The 20,591-nt window shown below is 44.3% G+C and overlaps 2 protein-coding genes across 2 annotated transcripts in view; both read left to right on the top strand.

The window, feature by feature from the left end:
* LOC138614644 (sodium-coupled neutral amino acid transporter 3-like) overlaps window positions 1–6,682 on the top strand; it is a 17,978-nt gene extending 11,296 nt beyond the window's left edge. Inside the window, exons 8-16 of the mRNA XM_069688186.1 lie at window positions 102–184; window positions 714–772; window positions 1,254–1,370; window positions 1,524–1,603; window positions 2,657–2,757; window positions 2,990–3,114; window positions 3,413–3,557; window positions 4,107–4,210; window positions 6,302–6,682. Of these exons, the coding sequence (XP_069544287.1) occupies window positions 102–184; window positions 714–772; window positions 1,254–1,370; window positions 1,524–1,603; window positions 2,657–2,757; window positions 2,990–3,114; window positions 3,413–3,557; window positions 4,107–4,210; window positions 6,302–6,406 (919 nt within the window). The 3' untranslated portion in view covers window positions 6,407–6,682. The remainder of the gene's footprint in view (window positions 1–101; window positions 185–713; window positions 773–1,253; window positions 1,371–1,523; window positions 1,604–2,656; window positions 2,758–2,989; window positions 3,115–3,412; window positions 3,558–4,106; window positions 4,211–6,301) is intronic.
* Window positions 6,683–7,964: 1,282 nt separating this feature from the next.
* Window positions 7,965–20,151, top strand: ccdc22 (coiled-coil domain containing 22). Its single transcript, XM_069688185.1, has 16 exons — window positions 7,965–8,338; window positions 8,423–8,600; window positions 9,362–9,494; window positions 10,606–10,712; window positions 10,821–10,905; window positions 11,173–11,342; window positions 11,874–12,089; window positions 12,177–12,347; window positions 13,234–13,353; window positions 13,438–13,554; window positions 13,634–13,735; window positions 14,599–14,706; window positions 14,868–14,963; window positions 18,613–18,672; window positions 18,747–18,821; window positions 19,528–20,151. The coding sequence occupies exons 1-16, from the start codon at window positions 8,289–8,291 to the stop codon at window positions 19,639–19,641; spliced, it is 1,902 nt and encodes a 633-aa protein (XP_069544286.1). The 5' UTR covers window positions 7,965–8,288; the 3' UTR covers window positions 19,642–20,151.
* The last annotated feature ends 440 nt before the right edge of the window (window positions 20,152–20,591 follow it).

Genomic DNA, 20,591 nt, shown 5'->3' with positions numbered 1-20,591 from the left:
AGCCAGGTTGTCGAACTGAACAAGAAAATGAATCACAAGGAATCATCAGAATAGGAAGAGATAGTTTTAGTAATGTGTGTTGTGTTGTGTTGTGCTCACAGCGAGTGGTTCATGAATGGAAACTACCTCATCATCCTCGTCACCGTTTGCATCATCCTCCCGCTGGCCATGATGAAACACCTCGGTACGTCACCGCTCCACGTCGTCTGACTCGGCTCCTCCTCCAACCCGCCTTCACTACAAAGCGTGAAATAGACACGCCCGTTCGCGACAGCACAACGTGAGACGGCACGCTTTGGGCTGCGGAGGCGCTAAAGTTACGCAAGCTTGAAATTTACATGCATGTAAATCTGCATCAGTAAGAGGTAGGGGGTGTGGCCTGGCGGCGTTAATCACAGGCTGCCATGCAGGACGATGAGGCTCAAATCTACAAGGTGACATTGTTGTTCTCCAGTTGTTTTTTGTTCTTTCATATTCCTGTAAATCACATGGTTGAAAGCACGCACTGTTTCATTTTCCTCCAATGCAGGAAAATGTGTAACTGTCACGCCTCGATGTCGCCAAGCGTAGCTATCCCACGTTTTTTTTTTTTTGCTGTAGTGGAAGGGCGTGTCCATTTCACGCTTGGCCGTGATACCGGAGTAGAAACATTCATTGTTTGTGTGTGAGTGTGTTTTGGTGGTTTGGCTGAGTTGCTGTCTCGCCTCCTGCAGGTTATCTCGGTTACACCAGCGGCTTCTCTCTCTCCTGCATGGTCTTCTTCCTCTCATCGGTGAGTCGAGCATTTCTGGAGGTTGTGGAGAACAAATATCAGACTTTTACAGACACACCATGAATACTAATGTTGTCTGTTACATGTGTAAATGACCAAATGTCTGCAAACTTTTCCAAAAAAACCCTCCTTCATAAGTAGATAATATGTGAATATTTATACTGGAGATCGAACTAAAACTTAATATAAAAACCCTTATTTGTAAAATTCTTTATTTATTGATACATATTTCAAATTTTTCTTCTGGGATATTTTTTTAAATTTCTACCAGTCAAGTCTGTTTGTTTCAGCTTGTTTCAGCTTGTTGTTCTCAGGATCTTCAGGTTCAGTCTGTTCAGTTTTAATTGGACCGACAGGGACGAGTTGGTTTCTTTTGGGAAAGTAGATTTAGAAAGAAGTAGTAGAAGTAGTAGATACCAACTAAAGCACGTTTACGAGAGGCGTGTTTTTAATCAGCATCAGTCTGTCTGCGTCCCGTCAGGTCATCTACAAGAGATTTAACATCGCCTGCCCTCTGGAGGTGTTCGGGAACCACTCGGTGCCCACGGCCGTCCCAGACGACAGCTGCACCACCAAATACTTCACCATCAATCAGGAGGTCAGAGACCAACGCCGTCCGCTCTCATCAGAGCTCGTCCTTCACGTTGATCTGCGTTCAGAGGACCGAGGCGTTCTCTGAACATGTGGAGCTATTTGTGGCTGCGTCGTGTTACACGACACTGTTCCTCTTACCGTGTCACCTGATCCACAGACGGCGTACACCATCCCCATCCTGGCATTCGCTTTCGTGTGTCACCCCGAAGTGCTTCCCATCTACACCGAGCTGAGCAAGTAAGATTCCCACCGGGTCGCATGTCTGCAGGCCTCGTGTACAGAACACATGGTACACGTTCACATGTGGAAAGAGCACGTCACACTTTTTAAGGTTGCACTCCTGACTTTGATGTGACAACTAAAATCTAAAAACTCATCCTGAATGATATTCAGCTCAGTTAACTGTTTCAGACGACTCTGATTTATCACGTGGAGAGTTTTTGTCCAGCAAGAAAAGTTTCACAAAAACTCCAACAATCAGACAAGCTGCAAACAAACTGGTAGTTATTCCAGTTTGTTGCTTTAACCTGTCAAAGAGGACAAAATGAATAATTCAGCAAGACAGTGGAATATCGTAGAGTTAAATAAATCAGTGAAAGATTTGTTTCTCAGTCAGACTCCAGTTGTGTTCAGAGTCTGTTTGGTGGATGATGTTTCAGTGTTCATTCTCTGGGTGTTGAGGAACATGATTCAAAACCTTTCCTGGTGATTACTGTGCAGCTCTGTAACATTTCCCAGCATGCCTCAGTTATTTCTTCATAACTTTTTAAGAATAAAGCAACCAACTTAAATCTGAGTGACTTCTGTTAAAACAAGCCATTTTGGACCATTTCAATGATGACATAATGATAATTATTTGTGGAGCGTTTGTTGTTGCATCCACTTTATAGAATCACTCTGCATATATCAGTTAAAAAGAGATTTGTGAAAAATGTTGTTTTGTGGTCATTTCTATTTAATATATTTATAATTTGATAACATTTTAACTCCATAAGTGTCAAAAAATAAAACAAATGTAAGTGTTGACTGTTGAAAAAGTTCACATTAAAACAATTCAAAGCAAAAGTTGAATTTTATTCTTCATGGGATTAATGTTTTAACTCCCAACGACATCAGGATTAACTCCTGAAAAACTCCTGGAGAAGAGTTCCTTTCACTTCGGAGTGGATTCGATGGTCTCAGAGAGTTTATTCCAAAGATCTGGATTTGCTCGACATTTTGGCACAATACCAATGTATCTTTAAATATAAAGCATGATTCTCTGACATGTGTCGTGTTTTTCCCTTAAAGTCCGACCAAGAGAAGGATGCAGAACATTGGTAACGTGTCCATCCTGGGCATGTTCACCATGTACTTCTTCACGGCCATATTCGGATATCTGACCTTCTACGGTAAGAAAAACTCCACCAGAAATCCAAACCAGCTCAGTGGAAAGAGAGAGAGGTGTCACTGTGTGTGTGTGTGTGTGTGTGTGTGTGTGTGTGTGTGTGTGTGTGTGTGTGTGTGTGTGTGTGTGTGTGTGTGTGTGTGTGTGTGTGTGTGTGTGTGTGTGTGTGTGTGTGTGTGTGTGTGTGTGTGTGTGTGTGTGTGTGTGTGTGTGTGTGTGTGTGTGTGTGTCTGTAGAAAACACCGAGGCCGAGCTGCTCCACACCTACAGTAAGGTGGATCCGCTTGACATCCTGATCCTGTGCGTTCGGCTGGCGGTTCTGGTCGCCGTCACTCTCACTGTTCCTGTCGTCTTATTTCCTGTAAGAACTTGTGGCATAATTATTTTTTTTTAAATTCTGGTCATTTATAAAAAAAAATTTTAAATGTATCCTCTCTATTGTTAGGTGGTTGCTAAGGGTCGGACTACTTCCTGGAGTAGTAAACATAGAATACATTACATAAGAGTCTACTGATTGTTTTCCAGTTGTTAGTCATACTCTGTGTTGCCATGGAAACGGAGATCACAAAGAGTTTTATATTTTGAGAGTGAATTTCCCCACAACATGAACACATTCAGATGATATGTTTTATTTGGTCGGTGCCTCGTGCCTCCTCCAGATCCGCCGTGCCCTCCTGCAGCTGCTGTTTCCCGGTAAACCGTTCCACTGGCTGCGTCACGTCATCATCGCCGTGGTGCTGCTGTTCATTGTCAACCTGCTCGTCATCCTCGTCCCCAACATCCGGGACATTTTTGGCATCACTGGTGAGATATTACAAATATAAATATAATAAAAAATAATATAAATGAAAAATATTACAAATAACATTATAAGAGAGTCTGAACAGAAAGTGATGTTGGTACAAAGAAACATATTTATAATTAAAAAAATTACAGGAATTAGAGAATAATATTTTAAAATAATGACTTAAAATTATCGAAATAATTTATTTTAATGTTTTTGAAATTGTATTTTCATCAGCATTATGTGCTGTACATTGACATTAAGAGTTGTGGACGGCCGTTCCAGATAAAAAGTTCTGCACGTTAGATGTTCCTAAACAGGCTGGAAAACCTGTTTTAATCTGGTTTGAATCCTGTTTCCTGGATGGAGATGAATCAGAGCCCATCTGAGCCAGCAGGGTTCACAAGGCTCCTGTCTCCATGGAGACACAAGAAATGTTTGTTTGAAGTGTTTCAGATATTTCAGTTGCAGATGATTCTTCTTTTTATAATCTGGTTCAGTGCAGTTTTTTCTGAGATGAATCCTGTTTCCCAGCGAGTTGATTCATCGTGTCTCCTCTCCGTATTCAGGTGCGACCACCGCTCCCACTCTGATCTTCATCCTCCCCGGACTCTTCTACATCCGCATCATCCCCACCGACCAGGAGCCCACCAAGTCCCGACCCAAGATCCAGGTAGGCTCACAAACCTCCCCGATTCAAGGAGGAGACGTTCAAAATGCACTTCAATTCAAATGAGTTTATTTCAAGTGTAAAATCACCACGCAGCAATGATCCCAAAACACTCCACAATCACACAATAACACAGCAAAACCAAATAAGCAAAACCACGTAAAAGCATCAATCATTTTTAAAAGTGGTAACCTGGACCGACAGCAGCGAGACGAAGGGATGGTTCATGGGTTCCCTGGCCAGCCGACGTTTTATCAAAAGGTTTGAAGTCTAACCTTAAAGATAGAGAGGGTTCCTGCCCCTCCAACACAAACTGGGAGCCTGAAAACTGAAGGCTCTGTCAGGATGATGTGGTTCTATTAGATCTATCAGGATGATGTGGTTCTATAAGATCTATCAGGATGATGTGGTTCTATTAGATCTGTCAGAATGATGTGGTTCTATTAAATCTATCAGGATGATGTGGTTCTATAAGATCTATCAGGATGATGTGGTTCTATTAGATCTATCAGGATGATGTGGTTCTATAAGATCTATCAGGATGATGTGGTTCTATTAAATCTATCAGGATGATGTGGTTCTATTAGATCTGTCAGAATGATGTGGTTCTATTAAATCTATCAGGATGATGTGGTTCTATTAGATCTGTCAGGATGATGTGGTTCTATTAGATCTATCAGGATGATGTGGTTCTATTAGATCTATCAGGATGATGTGGTTCTATTAAATCTATCAGGATGATGTGGTTCTATTAGATCTGTCAGAATGATGTGGTTCTATTAAATCTATCAGGACGATGTGGTTCTATTAAATCTATCAGGATGATGTGGTTCTATTAGATCTGTCAGGATGATGTGGTTCTATAAGATCTATCAGGATGATGTGGTTCTATAAGATCTGTCAGGATCAAACGCATTAATTAGTTTTTCTGCGTCACGCTGAGGATGATTTTCCTGATTTTATTAATATTACGTAGATGAAAGAAGGCAATTCTGGAGATTTGCTTTATATGGTCGCTAAAGGACAAATCCTCATCAAGGAGGACTCCAAGGTTCCTCACAGTGGTGCTGGAGGCCAAGGTTCCTCACAGTGGTGCTGGAGGCCAAGGTTCCTCACAGTGGTGCTGGAGGCCAAGGTTCCTCTCAGTTTTGCTGGAGGCCAAGGTTCCTCACAGTTTTGCTGGAGGCCAAGGTTCCTCACAGTTTTGCTGGAGGCCAAGGTTCCTCACAGTGGTGCTGGAGGCCAAGGTTCCTCTCAGTTTTGCTGGAGGCCAAGGTTCCTCACAGTGGTGCTGGAGGCCAAGGTTCCTCACAGTTTTGCTGGAGGCCAAGGTTCCTCACAGTTTTGCTGGAGGCCAAGGTTCCTCACAGTTTTGCTGGAGGCCAAGGTTCCTCACAGTGGTGCTGGACGCCAAGGTTCCTCTCAGTTTTTCTGGAGGCCAAGGTTCCTCACAGTTTTGCTGGAGGCCAAGGTTCCTCTCAGTTTTGCTGGAGGCCAAGGTTCCTCACAGTTTTGCTGGAGGCCAAGGTTCCTCTCAGTTTTGCTGGAGGCCAAGGTTCCTCACAGTGGTGCTGGATGCCAAGGTTCCTCACAGTGGTGCTGGAGGCCAAGGTTCCTCTCAGTTTTTCTGGAGGCCAAGGTTCCTCACAGTGGTGCTGGACGCCAAGGTTCCTCTCAGTTTTTCTGGAGGCCAAGGTTCCTCACAGTGGTGCTGGAGGCCAAGGTTCCTCTCAGTTTTTCTGGAGGCCAAGGTTCCTCACAGTGGTGCTGGACGCCAAGGTTCCTCACAGTTTTTCTGGAGGCCAAGACAACGTCATCCAGAATAACTAAGTGATTACAGAAAGAGTTTCTGAGGTGTTTAGGACCAAGTACAATAACTTCTGTTTTGTCTGAATTTATAACAATGGAAGTTGATGCAGTGTTTTTATTATGATGGGGCCCTAATGGAAGAATGTACAGAGTGAAAAGTATCGGGCCGAACACTGAGCCTTGTGGAACTCCATAAGAAACTCTTGTTTTCCTGGAGGAGTCATTGTTTACGTGACCAAACTGATAGATATGATTGTGAACCGATGTGTGTGTGTTGTGTTCCAGGCTGCGTGTTTTACCGCGCTGGGTTTCATATTCATGACCATGAGCCTCACATTCATCGGACTCGACTGGACGAGCGACGAGAAGCGAAGTCTCGGCGGCCATTAAAGCCGCCTCCTCCTCCCCCTCCTCCGGACAGAGGCCTCACTCGACCGACTGGTGGGTCTATTTTCTTTAATAATGAGGACAATCTTTTCCCTCCACACTGACGAGGAGCCCAGCTTCACCCAGCTAGGTTCACCCCAGGTGTCCCTCTGTCCTCCACACAGAGACGGACATGTTGACCACGAAGCCCCCCAAACCACTAACGCCTATCCACCTTCACAGGATAAATGTGGTGTTTAATATCAGCAATATTAAAAATGTTTGAATGCAACACAAAAACCGTCTGTTTATTTAAGTTCCATGGAGGAAACTTATCTGGTGTTCGCTTATTTTGAAATAAACGTGTTTATATTGAAGTCCAGTTGTTTCTGCTCGTCAGAGAATCGTGCAACCGAAGACGCAACCGAACAACAGCTGTCAGATTTATAACTCACCTCATCTCATTCTGTTTTCTGATTCTGCAGAAGAGTTTGTTAGAAAACTGTATTAAAATGTTGGCTTCATTCAGAGAAGTCAGACATCAGCTGTGAACCAGGTAATTTGGTTTAATTCATGTGTGAATTTATTCTGGACAGAAGATGTTTGTCTAATAAAAAAATCACCAAAAATAAAACCAATCTCAATTTTTTTTTTTTTTTTTTTTTTAAATAATGTGATGTGATGTCCTCTTTTCTGTCGGCCTGCCAGATGTGTTGGAGAGAAACTATTTTCCATTACAAAGTATAAATCTTTATAATATATATATATATACATAAAATTAAATATATATATGTATACATAAAATAAATATAACAAGACTCAACTGTCAAAACAAAATCTGACATTAGCTTGATCAGCTGTGAAACAAGATAATTTGGTTTAATTCATGTGTGAATTTATTCTGGACAGAATTTCTTTTTTTTTAAGAGTTTAAAGAAATATTGTAAAATTAAATGATGTGACTCTTTTTCTTTACAAACTTTATTACATGTCTCTGCAAAATAGAACAATACATATGGAAATATACATACATGATATAAATGCATTAACGATAATATCTCCGAGGTGTAAATAAGATAAATAAATGACCAACTTAAAAAAAAAGAGAGAGATTTAATAATTAAAAATGTAAAAGTTTACACATATTAAGAGTATTTAGGGCTTTTGTGTTGATAGAGTATTGGATGGTTTGTTTATATTGTGACATTTCATTTATAAAACAAAATGTAAATAGGCGTTTTCTACTGGAAAATTTACTTTTGTGAAAATGTAAGTCTTACTTTTGCTCATAAAAAACAAAAATTACATCTTTATCCGGTAAAAAAAAGAAGAAGAAAAAAGCTGAAATGTTACAATGAATATGATAACGGTATAGATGCAGACACACGCTTACACAGCAGGCGGCGCTGTGAACATTCAAGTTGTTTGCAATCCGCTCGTAAATCACGAAGAAGAAACGAAGCAGCTTTCCGGTCATGAGACTCCTCAGGTATCAGGCATGCTGGGAAATGTATTTCTGTAATGCGCGTTTGTGATTCGCAAACCAAGAATAAACGCCATCTCCCAGAATCCCCCGCGCTCTGCTCGCGTCATTACTTCACTTCCACCACTGGAAGTGGACTCCTGTCAGATTTATGACATTTGCTGCAGATATCCCGGTCAGCTCGTCTTTAAAGGGAACCAGAACCACTCTTTAACCTCAGGGAGCCTTTTTGGAGCGCGCAGCCTCAAATGCACCGCCGGACCACGATGGGTTCGTCCGGGGAGCTGAGGAGGGGCAGCCCGGCTAACTAACCGAGCTAGCAGAAGATGGAAGCTCGGTCTCCAGTCTGTTCTCCTCCAGATCCTCTCATGAACATCCTGTAGTCAACCCGAGTCAACCCGAGTCTCTTCAGAGCCCGAAGCGATGGAGGAAGTCGATAAAATCCTGATTCACGCGCTCAGACAAGTCGGCACGTGAGTAGCATTAGTTGTAGTTGTACAGGTGACGTTAAGTCGACGACGCGCCTCACGGTGTGACCTTTGACCCCTGTCTCTCAGGGAGGTGGGGGAGGACGTCGGCACCGTCAGAGAGTTCAGCAGCGAGCTGATCGTGGAGGCGGTGGTCCGGTGTGTCCGGGTCATCGATCCGGGTCTGGGCGGCGCGCTGCCCGCCTCCCTCCCCCACGGCATGTCCGCCCGCTTCAGGGTGGGCATGAGCCTGGCGCAGGCCTGCCAGGTACGACCTCGATGCTGTCCTTTTCTCTCTCTGCTCTCCTCTCACCTCCAACCGGTCCAGGCAGATGTTCTCCAGGCAGATGTTCTCCAGCTCTGAGCCCGGTTTCTCTGTGTGATGCTATAAAGTTCTGCTGCCAGGACTTTAATGTGTTTCAGGGCCATGAAATGACCCGTGAAGAAGAGGAGGGTCCGACAGCTGTGGAAGTTTCAAAAAGCTCACACCCTTGTCGACTGTATCTTCTCGTCTTTCTCATTAAATTGAATTTGCTAAATTATAAATGACAGCTGACAAACTCAGCCGACGTCTAACCAAACTCCACCCGCAGAGGAAGACCATGAACGCTGGTCGAAATCCCTGTAAAAAAGGTACCAAGTGTCATCTGTAAACGGAGTATCTTCCTGTAGCACAGGGGCGTCCCACCTCAAAAACAAATCTAAAAAAACCTCTTCTGGCTTTCTTTGACATCTAGAGAGTTGGATAACATGAAGAACAAGCTGTCTGGAAGAATATCTTCACCTCAGGTTCATTTAAACAGGATTCATGGGCAATGAAATGTTGTTGAAACTTGCTCTGCTCTTTCACACCAGTTCATTCAGAAAGTCATCTTTAGTTTGACTGCTGACGGGCCATAAATAATCCATTTTAAGATGGAAAGCTGCGGGCCGTGTAAAACCTGATCTCGGGTCGTGATCGGTCCCGGGCCGGACTTTGGACACGTCTGCCGCGGCGTCTCTAACACGTTTTACCTGTTGGTTCTGCAGGACATCGGCTACAAAGGCGAGATCGGCTACCAGACCTTCCTGTACAGCAGCGAGCCGGAGATCCGCTCGCTGCTCATGTTCCTGGTGGAGAAGCTGCCCAGAGAGAGCGCCGAGGCCTCGGACCAGCCGGCAGGTACGAACGACAACACGCCCGTCGGCTGTCAGCTGTCACTCAGCGGCATCCTCACATGTGGTGTCTCCTCAGAGACAAAGACACGGACTCTTGCATTACATTCACATCACAGTCTCAAGCCCTGTTTTAGGCTTTATGGAGAGCACACAACTGGAAAACACTAAAAGCTGCTACTAATGTGAAGGTATTTATTTTAGGACTCAGATGTGGTAACCCCGACGACGTGTCATTCCCTTTGCACGGCTGAAGCTGGATGTAAAAGAGCTGTTTCTTCTCTAATTTCCACCTCTATGATGGAAAGCTGCAGCACAGAGAAGAAAATACTTGTATGAAATGAAAGCGGCTGTTTGAGGTCGTCTGTCGGTCAGCAGCAGAACAGCTGGAGTAATGAGCTCACAGCTGGAACTGAGGAGGTTCTGGATCACAGCGGAGAGAAGAAGAAAACCAACAGGATGGATGTAACATGCTGTCGTCACCGAGCTGCTGAACACGTCCAGATAATCCATTATCTCGTTAACATTTTACTAGTTTTCCTTCTTGCCGAGTCATGAGATCACATGACTCACAAACTGCTGCAGAGATCACAGCGTGACCACAGTCATCCTGTCTGTCCCTCTGTCTGTCTGTCCCTCTGTCTGTGTCTCTCTATCTGTCCCTCTGTCTGTCTGTACCTCTGTCTGTGTCTCTCTATCTGTCCCTCTGTCTGTCTGTACCTCTGTCTGTATGTCTCTCTGTCTGTCTGTCCCTCTGTCTGTGTCTCTGTCTGTCTGTACCTCTGTCTGTGTCTCTCTCTGTCTGTCTGTCTCTCTCTCTCTGTCTGTGTCTCTCTCTCTCTGTCTGTCTGTCTGTCTGTGTCTCTCTCTATCTGTCTCTCTGACAGACAACTTTCTAACACAAACCTGAGTTTTTATGAACTGTGTTGGTTCTTCTGGTGATTATTAGTGTTTTAATGACTGATAGGTGATTGAAGTTAGTTCCTGTGCAGCTGAATGACCTCTGAGAATGAGAAGAAGGATCCCGATGACAGGAACACATGAATGAACAGTTCTCCTCTCGTTTTTAACGCCATGTTGAGATGATGGAGACGTTTTGTTGTGGTGTCCCCCTGCAGGTAAACTGGTGGTCCTCCAGAGAGCCATCGCTGCTGCAATCAAAGCCCAGCTGGCTGTTCCCTGGCTGCCTCCCAACTGCAGACTGCCGCTGCACTGTGAAACACAGGTGAGCTTGTCCGATGTCCCGCTGACCACCCGGAGTACACGGAGACGTCTGGAGTCCGTCCGGCCGTGTCGAGGTGAATAATCATGAAACTGTCTTCTTCCTGTTCAGAGTGTGGGAGCGTCACACAGCTTCCACGTCCAGCCGCTCAGCCTGCCGCACTGCACTAAAGCTCCAGGCAGGAAGCACCTGAAAGGTACGCCTCCTCCCGCATACACTCTACCTGCTGCAGGGTTTCAGTTCACCCGGGGAGCTCCGGCTTCACCGTGGAGACGGTTTCTCACAGATCATGTAAGAGGATGGCAGATGTTGGGGAAATCTCTGAAGACCTTTTTACAGAAGACAAACTGGAAGTGTGTGTGTGTGTGTGTGTGTGTGTGTGTGTGTGTGTGTGTGTGTGTGTGTGTGTGTGTGTGTGTGTGTGTGTGTGTGTGTGTGCGCGCGTGCGCGCGCGCGCTATCAGAGGTGAAGCAGTACCACCGGGACGTCCTCCCTCCCGTGACCTCTCAGCTGTCCAGTCACGGCTCCACTCTGGCGTCTCTGCTGGAGCAGCACAGCGCCGAGCTGTCCGCCGCTCAGGAGTGGGACAACGAGTGGAACAGCCAGGGGTTGTTGTCCCGCCTCACACCGCAGGTCAACCATCACTCACTGCAGTCACCGTTATATTTTATTGGGTTTATTCTGCCCATCATGCAGACGTAGATAAAACCCAGCATGGAGAAAGAGTAAAGTAGTCACATGTAGAATTAGGGACATAGATTCAGTCCGTCCATCAATCAATTATTTAATCAAACGGTAGTAAACACAGGACGATGCTGTGCACATTATTGTCGGGGTTTCCTGCAGTTTTCTGTAGTTTCTGGTTGGAGTATTTATCTGCCTGCAGGATTCGCTTCCTCTTCCTCTTCCTCAGACCTTGTTTGTACTGTAGTTAAACTGGAGGTCCATCTGAAAATAATCCCTCATTCATTAGAAAAGAAGATTCAAGAAGACCTGTTTTTGGGGGCGTGTCTGTTTGATTGACAGGCCTGTGGTGCAGTCAGGTTACAGCTATCGGTGGGCGGGACGTAGTATCGTCAGGTTTCCGATCAGATCGGTCAGATCTTGTCTCCCATTCCGTGTTTTCACCGTGTTTCCTGTGTTTCTTGGCGTGTTGTTGAACAGGAGTACCGCTCCAGGAAACTGAACCGGCTGCACAAACGCATCGAGGAGCAGCTGCGCTCCGCTGCCATGAGCTCTCCTCAGAGTGCCTTCGGTGGTCCTCGCTCCACCTCCGACCTGTCAGAGCTGCTGCAGACCTTCAGAGGCTCCGCCCCCTCCGATCACGTCCTGACTAAAGGCACCCACTTCACCCACACGCAGAAGTTCACCTTCACTCCGGTGAGGAACTCCTGAGGCACAGCACGGTTTAAAACAGAAAGATCTCTGCAGGAGGATTTTAATGCGTCTTTAATGTGTGTCGTCCAGGAAGCAGCAGCGGTAACAAGCTCCGCCCCCGCCGGGCGTCCCTCAGAGGGGGACGTCCAGCTCCATCAGCAGGACGAGCTAAGCTCCCTCCAGCACCAGTTCCAGCAGCTCTGCAGTGATGTGGACCAGCTGGCAGCCGACATGAAGCACATGAGTGTCACTAACACACAGGTAACACACACACACACACATACACACATACACACACACACACACACACACACACACACACACACACACACACAATACTCCAATATGGAAAAAAATATATAGTTTTAAAAAACAAGTTTAAAGTCACTATAGTGCTTTAAAGTTTGTAAACTCTTTAGAATTTTCAAATTTTTTTTTTTTCACTTAAATCTTCATTTATTCTTCACAACTACACAACATTAACATTTAAAATAACATAACACACAACAAACTTATAAACACTGAAATACATTTAATCTCGTTATATGTGTCAGATTTCTTCTACATTCGTGGTCCGTTGATCTTTTTCTGTTTTGCGTGCTGCTACCAGTGTTTCCACCACATGCATGTCGTTCTGTCAGGTTGTCTTCAGATCAAGTATCTCACAGCTCAGACGGGTTTTATATTTGTTGTTTGTCTAAAAGTTTTTATCAAGGAGTTTTGTCTGAGGAGAGTTTTAGGAAACTTCTCTGACAGGACAGAAACCCTGATCTTAGTGAAGTCCACCCCGTTGCTAGGTGACACATCCTTTTAAATGATGTGATTGGTTGATCCCAAAATAATGGTACAGGATGGACAGTGACCTCCAGTGGAAATGAGATGAGCTGCATGTCGATCCGAGGCTGTGAAAGTGTTTGTGTGATCGCTGATGATGAAGATTGCTTGAATTTGCTTTAATTATTGTGATCGTGATTTCCTGGAGGGACTTATTATGTTGAACTGTTCAGAGACCACAGAGTCTGACCTCCTCTGGAAGGTGGAGGAGTAAACAGTGGTGAAGTGATACAGAGTCTGACCTCCTCTGGAAGGTGGAGGAGTAAACAGTGGTGAGCAGAAAGAGCTCCTCTGACTGCCGGATGTATTGCAGGTGATGGATGAGCTGAAGCAGAAAGAGTTTGGAAAGACGGAGAAAGACGAGAAGATGCAGGTGAAGAAGAAAACCATCGACCTGCTGCCGGACGCAGACAGCAACCTACTGAAGCTCCAGGTAGGAGGTTTCTATGGTAACGCCTGTACAGCCACCCCCCAGCAGGGAGCTCAGACTCACTTTGTCACGTGTCGTCTCCTGCAGGCTCTGGTGGAGGCGAGCGCCAAGCGGGTGGTGCACCTGGCGGCCCAGTGGGAGAAGCACCGAGCTCCTCTCATCGACGAGCACCGCCGGCTGAAGGAGATCTGCAGCAGCCAAGATGTGAGAGCGCCGATGGGCTCGTCGTCTCCTCTGTTATCGTAGAAACGCAGTTTGACTTCTTTGAGTTTGTCGTCCACAGCTGGAGTCGTCCAGGAAGCTGTCGGAGATCAAGTCTCTGCACGACAAGATCCGAGTGTCCACGGAGGAGTCGAAGAAGAAGGAGGAGACGTACAAACAGCTGGTGACTGACATGATAACGAATCAGATCAACACAGACATCCTCAGAACAAACAACACATCGACTTATTAGAAACTTGTTTGGAATATTATAATATATCATTAGACATGTCGTATGGACCCAGACGGTTTAAGATGATGTCCCCATCGAGCCTCCAATCACTCATTAAAAACAAAAAAAAAGGTTTTACTTTGTGGAAGATTTTCTCAAAAGTTGAGATGTAATTTGAGTGTTTTCAGTCAGTATTTTGCTTTTTGCTTTCCTTAACAACTACCTGACATAGTGTGATAATAATCCTGCTGCACATCCCAGAAGTATTTGACTTTAATCTTTTTATATGATGATAATAATAATAAACTTTATTTTTATAGCACTTTTCTAACCTTGAGTTACAAAGTGCTTCACATAGGCCATTAAAACAAAACAAAATCTGTGCATTTAACACCCAACAACACAATGATCGTTTAAAAAAATATAAAACAAACTAAGAGTTGATCACTAAAATCAATAAATCTGATAAAAGTATGTTTTAAGAAGATATTTAAAAGATGTCACTTTTTTGTAATTTCTGTTTTGTAAACAGTTTCTGTGACTAATATAGAAACAAAGAACACATCAGCTGTCAAAATAAGAGCTTTGGATGCTGTTTAAATCATGTTCATTCAACACTAAAACAAAGTGGAGAAAACTCATTTAACTTGTTCCTCATTCCATCATAATGGAATGGAATCTCTGTGCTGCTCTTTTCTCTCTCTGCTCTTCCTGAGTGTTTCTTTCCAGCATGTTAAACTGTTGGCTTCCTGATTTGGTGATTATCTGAACTTCCTGAAATATAATGAGCTGTGTTTGACTTGTCGTCGCTGCAGGTGACGGAGTTGGAGAATCTTCCTCAGGACGCGTCGCGGTCGGCGTACACTCAGAGGATCCTGGAAATCGTCAGCAACATCAAGAAACAGAAGGAGGAGATCACGAAGGTCACTTTCAAACAAAACTGTTATTAACATATAAAGAAAGATACAGTCAGTCAGAAACTCACCGGTCTTCTGAACAGCAACAGGCTGAAGGCCGATCGGTGCTTTTTAACAACGTGAGGTGAGTTTGTGTGTAGAAACACCGTGATGACTTTTCTTTACAGATATTGTCCGACACTAAAGGGCTCCAGAAGGAGATCAACAGCCTGACGGGGAAACTGGACCGGACGTTCGCTGTGACCGACGAGCTGGTCTTTAAGGTAGCGGACGCTTTGTCTTCTCTCTGCTTTCATTGTTTGGCTGTAAAACACAACTTTACTCAGTTTTCATAAGTACAGGAAAATATTGCTGCGTCCAAATGGGGTCGTGTTTACGGAGGAAATCTGTTTACGTCTGAGAAAAATGTTGATCTTCATCTTTTCCCTCTGATGTCTTTATTTCCTGTCAGATTCTGTGGCTTCTAGACGCCGTCCACGTTGCCTAGCAACAGCGTTTTTATGACTTAACCGAACAGTGGCTCTGCAATGAATTCTGCTGTCAGTTTTCTTCATTGTCAGACAAGTGATGGTTCTACTTGCTTAATATTAAAGGTTGTGGTGATCTTCTGGACTTTATTATATTGAAAAAAATTCCTAATATTTTGCCCATCTCATTAATATTTATGAGGGCAGATATGAGTAGAATAATTACCTTTCTGACTCTGTTAACAGGACCTAAAACTGGGAAGCTTCTTAAAAGTAGAATTTGTGACTTTTAATTTCATGACGTCACACAGGTGTTCCTAATAAAATGGTCAACCAGCTCCTGCTTCATACAATAAGAAAAATATCAAAGTGTTTGACTTGAATCTTCATGGAATAAACTTAAGTTTACTTTATTAATTCAAGTCAATTTTATTTATATAGCACCAAATCACAATACAGGTTATTTCATGGCACTTAACACATTAAAGTCTTTACAGCAAAACTTTACAATATTATACAGAGAAACCAACAATTCAACAATTCAACAATTCCCACATAAACTAGGAGGAAAAAACTCCTCTTTAAGGGAGAAAAACCTCCAACAGAGGGAAGAAAAACTCCAGACAGAACCAGACTCAGAGGTGGAGAACATCTGTTAACAGAACCAGACTCAGAGGTGGGCGGAGCATCTGTTAACAGAACCTGGATCAGAGGTGGGCGGAGCATCTGTTAACAGAACCGGGATCAGAGGTTAGGTTAGGTATTTACTTTATTAATCCCAGAGGGGAAATTGTTTCACTACAGAAGCAATAAGATAATAATAGAACAATAGAAAAGTAATAAAATAGCAGTAAAATATATTAAATATAAAATGCACAGTATATACAGTACAGTATATATCTCTATATATTATATACAAACAACCAAGAAACACAGTCAACAGTGTTATTGTACTGTGATGGATTTCGCCAGAGGCGAGTTATTGTACAGTCTTATTGTAGTGGACAGGAATGATCTCCTGTATCTGGAATGATCTCCTGTATCTGGAATGATCTCCTGTATCAGGAATGATCTCCTGTATCTGGAATGATCTCCTGTATCAGGAATGATCTCCTGTATCTGGAATGATCTCCTGTATCAGGAATGATCTCCTGTATCTGGAATGATCTCCTGTATCTGGAATGATCTCCTGTATCTGGAATGATCTCCTGTATCAGGAATGATCTCCTGTATCTGGAATGATCTCCTGTATCAGGAATGATCTCCTGTATCTGGAATGATCTCCTGTATCTGGAATGATCTCCTGTATCTGGAATCTCCTGTATCAGATGATCTCCTGTATCTGGAATGATCTCCTGTATCAGGAATGATCTCCTGTATCAGGAATGATCTCCTGTATCAGGAATGATCTCCCGTATCAGGAATGATCTCCCGTATCTGGAATGATCTCCCGTATCTGGAATGATCTCCCGTATCTGGAATGATCTCCCGTATCTGGAATGATCTCCCGTATCAGGAATGATCTCCCGTATCTGGAATGATCTCCCGTATCTGGAATGATCTCATGTATCTGGAATGATCTCCCGTATCTGGAATGATCTCCTGTATCTGGAATGATCTCCTGTATCTGGAATGATCTCCCGTATCAGGAATGATCTCCCGTATCTGGAATGATCTCCCGTATCTGGAATGATCTCCCGTATCAGGAATGATCTCCCGTATCTGGAATGATCTCCTGTATCTGGAATGATCTCCTGTATCAGGAATGATCTCCTGTATCAGGAATGATCTCCCGTATCTGGAATGATCTCCCGTATCTGGAATGATCTCCCGTATCTGGAATGATCTCCTGTATCTGTCCTTGTGACAGCGGAGCTGGAGGAGTCTTTTGGAGAACGTCCTCCTCTGTCCCTGCAGCAGGTGGTGGAGAGGGTGGTCAGGATTATCCAATATGGATAATAGTTTGTTCAGCGTCCTCCTCTCCACCTCCTTTTCCAGACTGTCCAGTTTGTAGCCGATGATGGAGCCGGCCTTCTTCACCAGTTTGTTAAGTCTGTTGGTGTCTCCGGCTCCAATGCTGCCCCCCCCTCCACCTCTCCCCCCCAGCAGACTACTAGAAGTACAGTTCACTGGCCACAACAGATGGTAGAACATCTCCAACATCTTGCTGCACACATTGAAGGATCGAAGTTTCCTCAAGAAAAAGAGTCAACTCATCACCTTCTTGTAGACAGCGTTGATGTTGGTCTTCCAGTTCAGTCTGTTGTCATGGAGACACCAGGTACTTGTACTCCTCAACCATGTCCACCTCCTCTCCCAGAACTCTCAGCGGTTGTGGAGCCGTCGTCTTCCTCCTGAAGTCGACCACCATCTCTCTGGTCTTGGCCACGTTCAGGAGCAGGTGATTCCTTCCCGCCCACTCCACAAAGTCCTCCACTACTGCCCTGTACCCTCCTCCCGTCCATCCCTTCACCATCCACTGTCCTCCTCCCGTCCATCCCTTATACATCCTACCACTGCAGAGTCATCAGAGAACTTCTGCAGATGTCTTGACTCTGAGTTGTACTGGAAGTCAGTGGTGTAGAAGGTGAACAGGAAGGAGACAGAACAGTTCCCTGAGGAGCTCCAGTACCACTGACCACCATATCAGACAGCACACTGCCCAGACGGACAAACTGTGGTCTGCCTGTCAGGTAGTCAGTGATCCAGGAGACGGTGGACGTGTCCCCCCCCACCACCCGCAGCTTCTCACTCAGCAGCAGTGGTTGGATGGTGTTGAATGCACTGGAGAAATCAAAGAAAGTGATTCTCACAGAGTCACCGGTTCCATCCAGGTGAGACTGAGCTCGTTGCAGCAGGTAGATGATGGCGTCGTCCACTCCCACATGATACGCAAATTGCAGAGGGTCCAGAGAAGATTTCACCAGCGGTCTGAGGTGGGCCAAGACCAGCCTCTCCAGCACCTTCATCACATGAGATGTGAGGGCAACCGGTCGGTAGTTGTTGAGGCCAGATGGAGTCTTCTTCTTTGGTACAGGTGGGCGGGGCATCTGTTAACAGAACCAGGATCAGAGGTGGGCGGGGCATCTGTTAACAGAACCAGGATCAGAGGTGGGCGGGGCATCTGTTAACAGAACCAGGATCAGAGGTGGGCGGAGCATCTTCCTCGACCGTTGGGGTGAGAGGAGAGCAGAGAGAGAAAAGGACAGCATAGAGATAGAAGAGAAGAACTGTTGGTGGAGACGACAAGTACAGAGCAGAGACATGCAGCTCCATGACGGGACATCTGGAAAAGATTAACTTAGAAGATATTTAAAAAGGAATGTGTTTTAAAGATGGAACACCTGCTCTTTAATCCTAGACATTCTTGAAGTGTTTGTTTTAAATCTACATTTTTGTCTTCTTTGTGTTTTATTTAATTTGTTTTGGGTTTTTTTATGTGCAGGACGCCAAAAAAGACGAATCCGTCCGCAAGTCCTACAAATACCTGGCTGCCCTGCACGAAGTACGTCACAAGTTTCTGAGAGTTCATCTTCTTCCTGTCAGAATATGAAGTCTCACATGTCATCTTCCCTCTAGAACTGTAATCAGCTGATCCAGACCATCGAGGACACGGGGACCATCCTGAGGGAGATCAGAGACCTGGAGGAGCAGGTAGGACTCCATCAGTCTCCTCACAGCCTCCGTCTGTCAGGGTCCTCACAGCCTCTGTCAGGGTCTCCACCCGACCTCTGACCTCTCAGGGTCTCCACCCGTCTGACAGACGACTCAAACTGAACTCATAAAAGTAATTTTCAGTTTGACTGCCGGAAGTAAGAAACAAAAACTGGTATTACCAATATTAATAATAATAATTATTATTTATGGTTTTAGTATTTTTTTAAGACGGTTATCATACCGTGAAAATACGGGGCCGACACCGATAAGGATTGCTGGAAATCAAGGAGACCAATGAACCGATATCTGGAGCCGATATATAAATATGTGCAGTAAAAATGAAAGTGAAAACAAATTCCGAAGCAGAACTTACTTCTCAACGGCACTGCTGTAACCAATCAGATGCAGCTGTGGGCGGGACATCAACGCCACCGAGTGGTGACTGAGAGACGCTGCATCAGCACATTTTTAAAGTAATTAATTTTATCTGCGATTGAATAAATAATACGATAATTGTACAAATGTTAAATATCGGAGCCGATAACCGGTGAAGACCTCGTTGACTCACGACAGTCACACGGACAGATGCACACGGTTTCCCTCTTTGTGCTGAGTCATGACATTTTAATCAGTATGTTGATGTTTTTTATTTCCACATCCATCACGTCGCGTTAATCACGTGTTGTTGGTCCATCGTCCGCAGATCGAGACAGAAAACGGGAACAAAACCGTGTCCAACCTGGAGCGGATCCTGGACGACTACAAGGCCATCCGGCAGGAGAACGCCGCGCTGGCCGCCAAGGTGAGGGAAGGCTGACGGAGGCTGATGGACGGAGGCTCCGCCCTCTCCGGTCGCTCCGCCTGCTGAGGCTGCAGTGAACCCTGAGCGGGACTGAAGCAGCTCGTCCACCAACACGGAGTCGTGATTTTCTTTAGACAGATCAGCTGATTTTTGTATCGTGGAAACTAATCTGGCGTTTTTAATACACACTGTGTACATACGTGTGACAGACTGAAGCGTGTCGAATGAAGCAGAACACTGGGCAGCAGGGGGCGCTGTCGTCCATATTCATGTATGAAACGTTTTCATAAGATTTTGTGATTTAAGAAAAGAAAATAAAAAAATTATATCTTTGACTTAGAATTTTTAAATATAAGAATTATTCCTCCATTTTCAGACGTTAGCAGTTCCTTCGTGGTCAGAATTCTATTTGAACTTAATATGTGGAGTGAATGTGGCGTTTGAATGTAGTCCATAAATAATAATCAGCAGAGGATTGTTGTATATATGGTTCAGCGTGAATAAAGATGCCTTACAAGACTTGAACATGTCGTTGTCATCGTGGATCATATAAAAACACCTGAAATCTGCTCAGTCCGACTTGAATGTGCCATAATAATAATAATTCATGTTTAGATCGAGACGTCAATCAAGAAAATCTGAATTCTGTAATGGTTTAAAAGTATTTGTTGTTGCGTGATAACTTTAAAGTTCTGTTTAAAGTCACACTGGTTTTTCTGGACCAAACAGCTGATCAGGTCACAGCTGATTCAGACCTTTTCATCCACATTTCACCAGATGAGTTAATATATACATGAATTATATAACAGAAAATCTGAAAACTTTGGGAATAACTAGAATTATCACGTCTTGGTTGTAAACAAGAAGTCAGGTTGTAGTTTACAAAATAATAATGTTCGCAGTACAGTTGGGAGGTTTTCCTACTTTACTAGAATATTTATATTTTATGTGACTTTATACGTCCT

The sequence above is a fragment of the Brachyistius frenatus genome, unplaced genomic scaffold (assembly GCF_029030835.1).
Source record: "Brachyistius frenatus isolate BFR_SWC_R1_liver_20210118 unplaced genomic scaffold, ASM2903083v1 Contig_539, whole genome shotgun sequence".
NCBI lineage: Eukaryota > Metazoa > Chordata > Actinopteri > Embiotocidae > Brachyistius > Brachyistius frenatus.
This window is presented reverse-complemented; position numbering and strand designations above follow the sequence as displayed.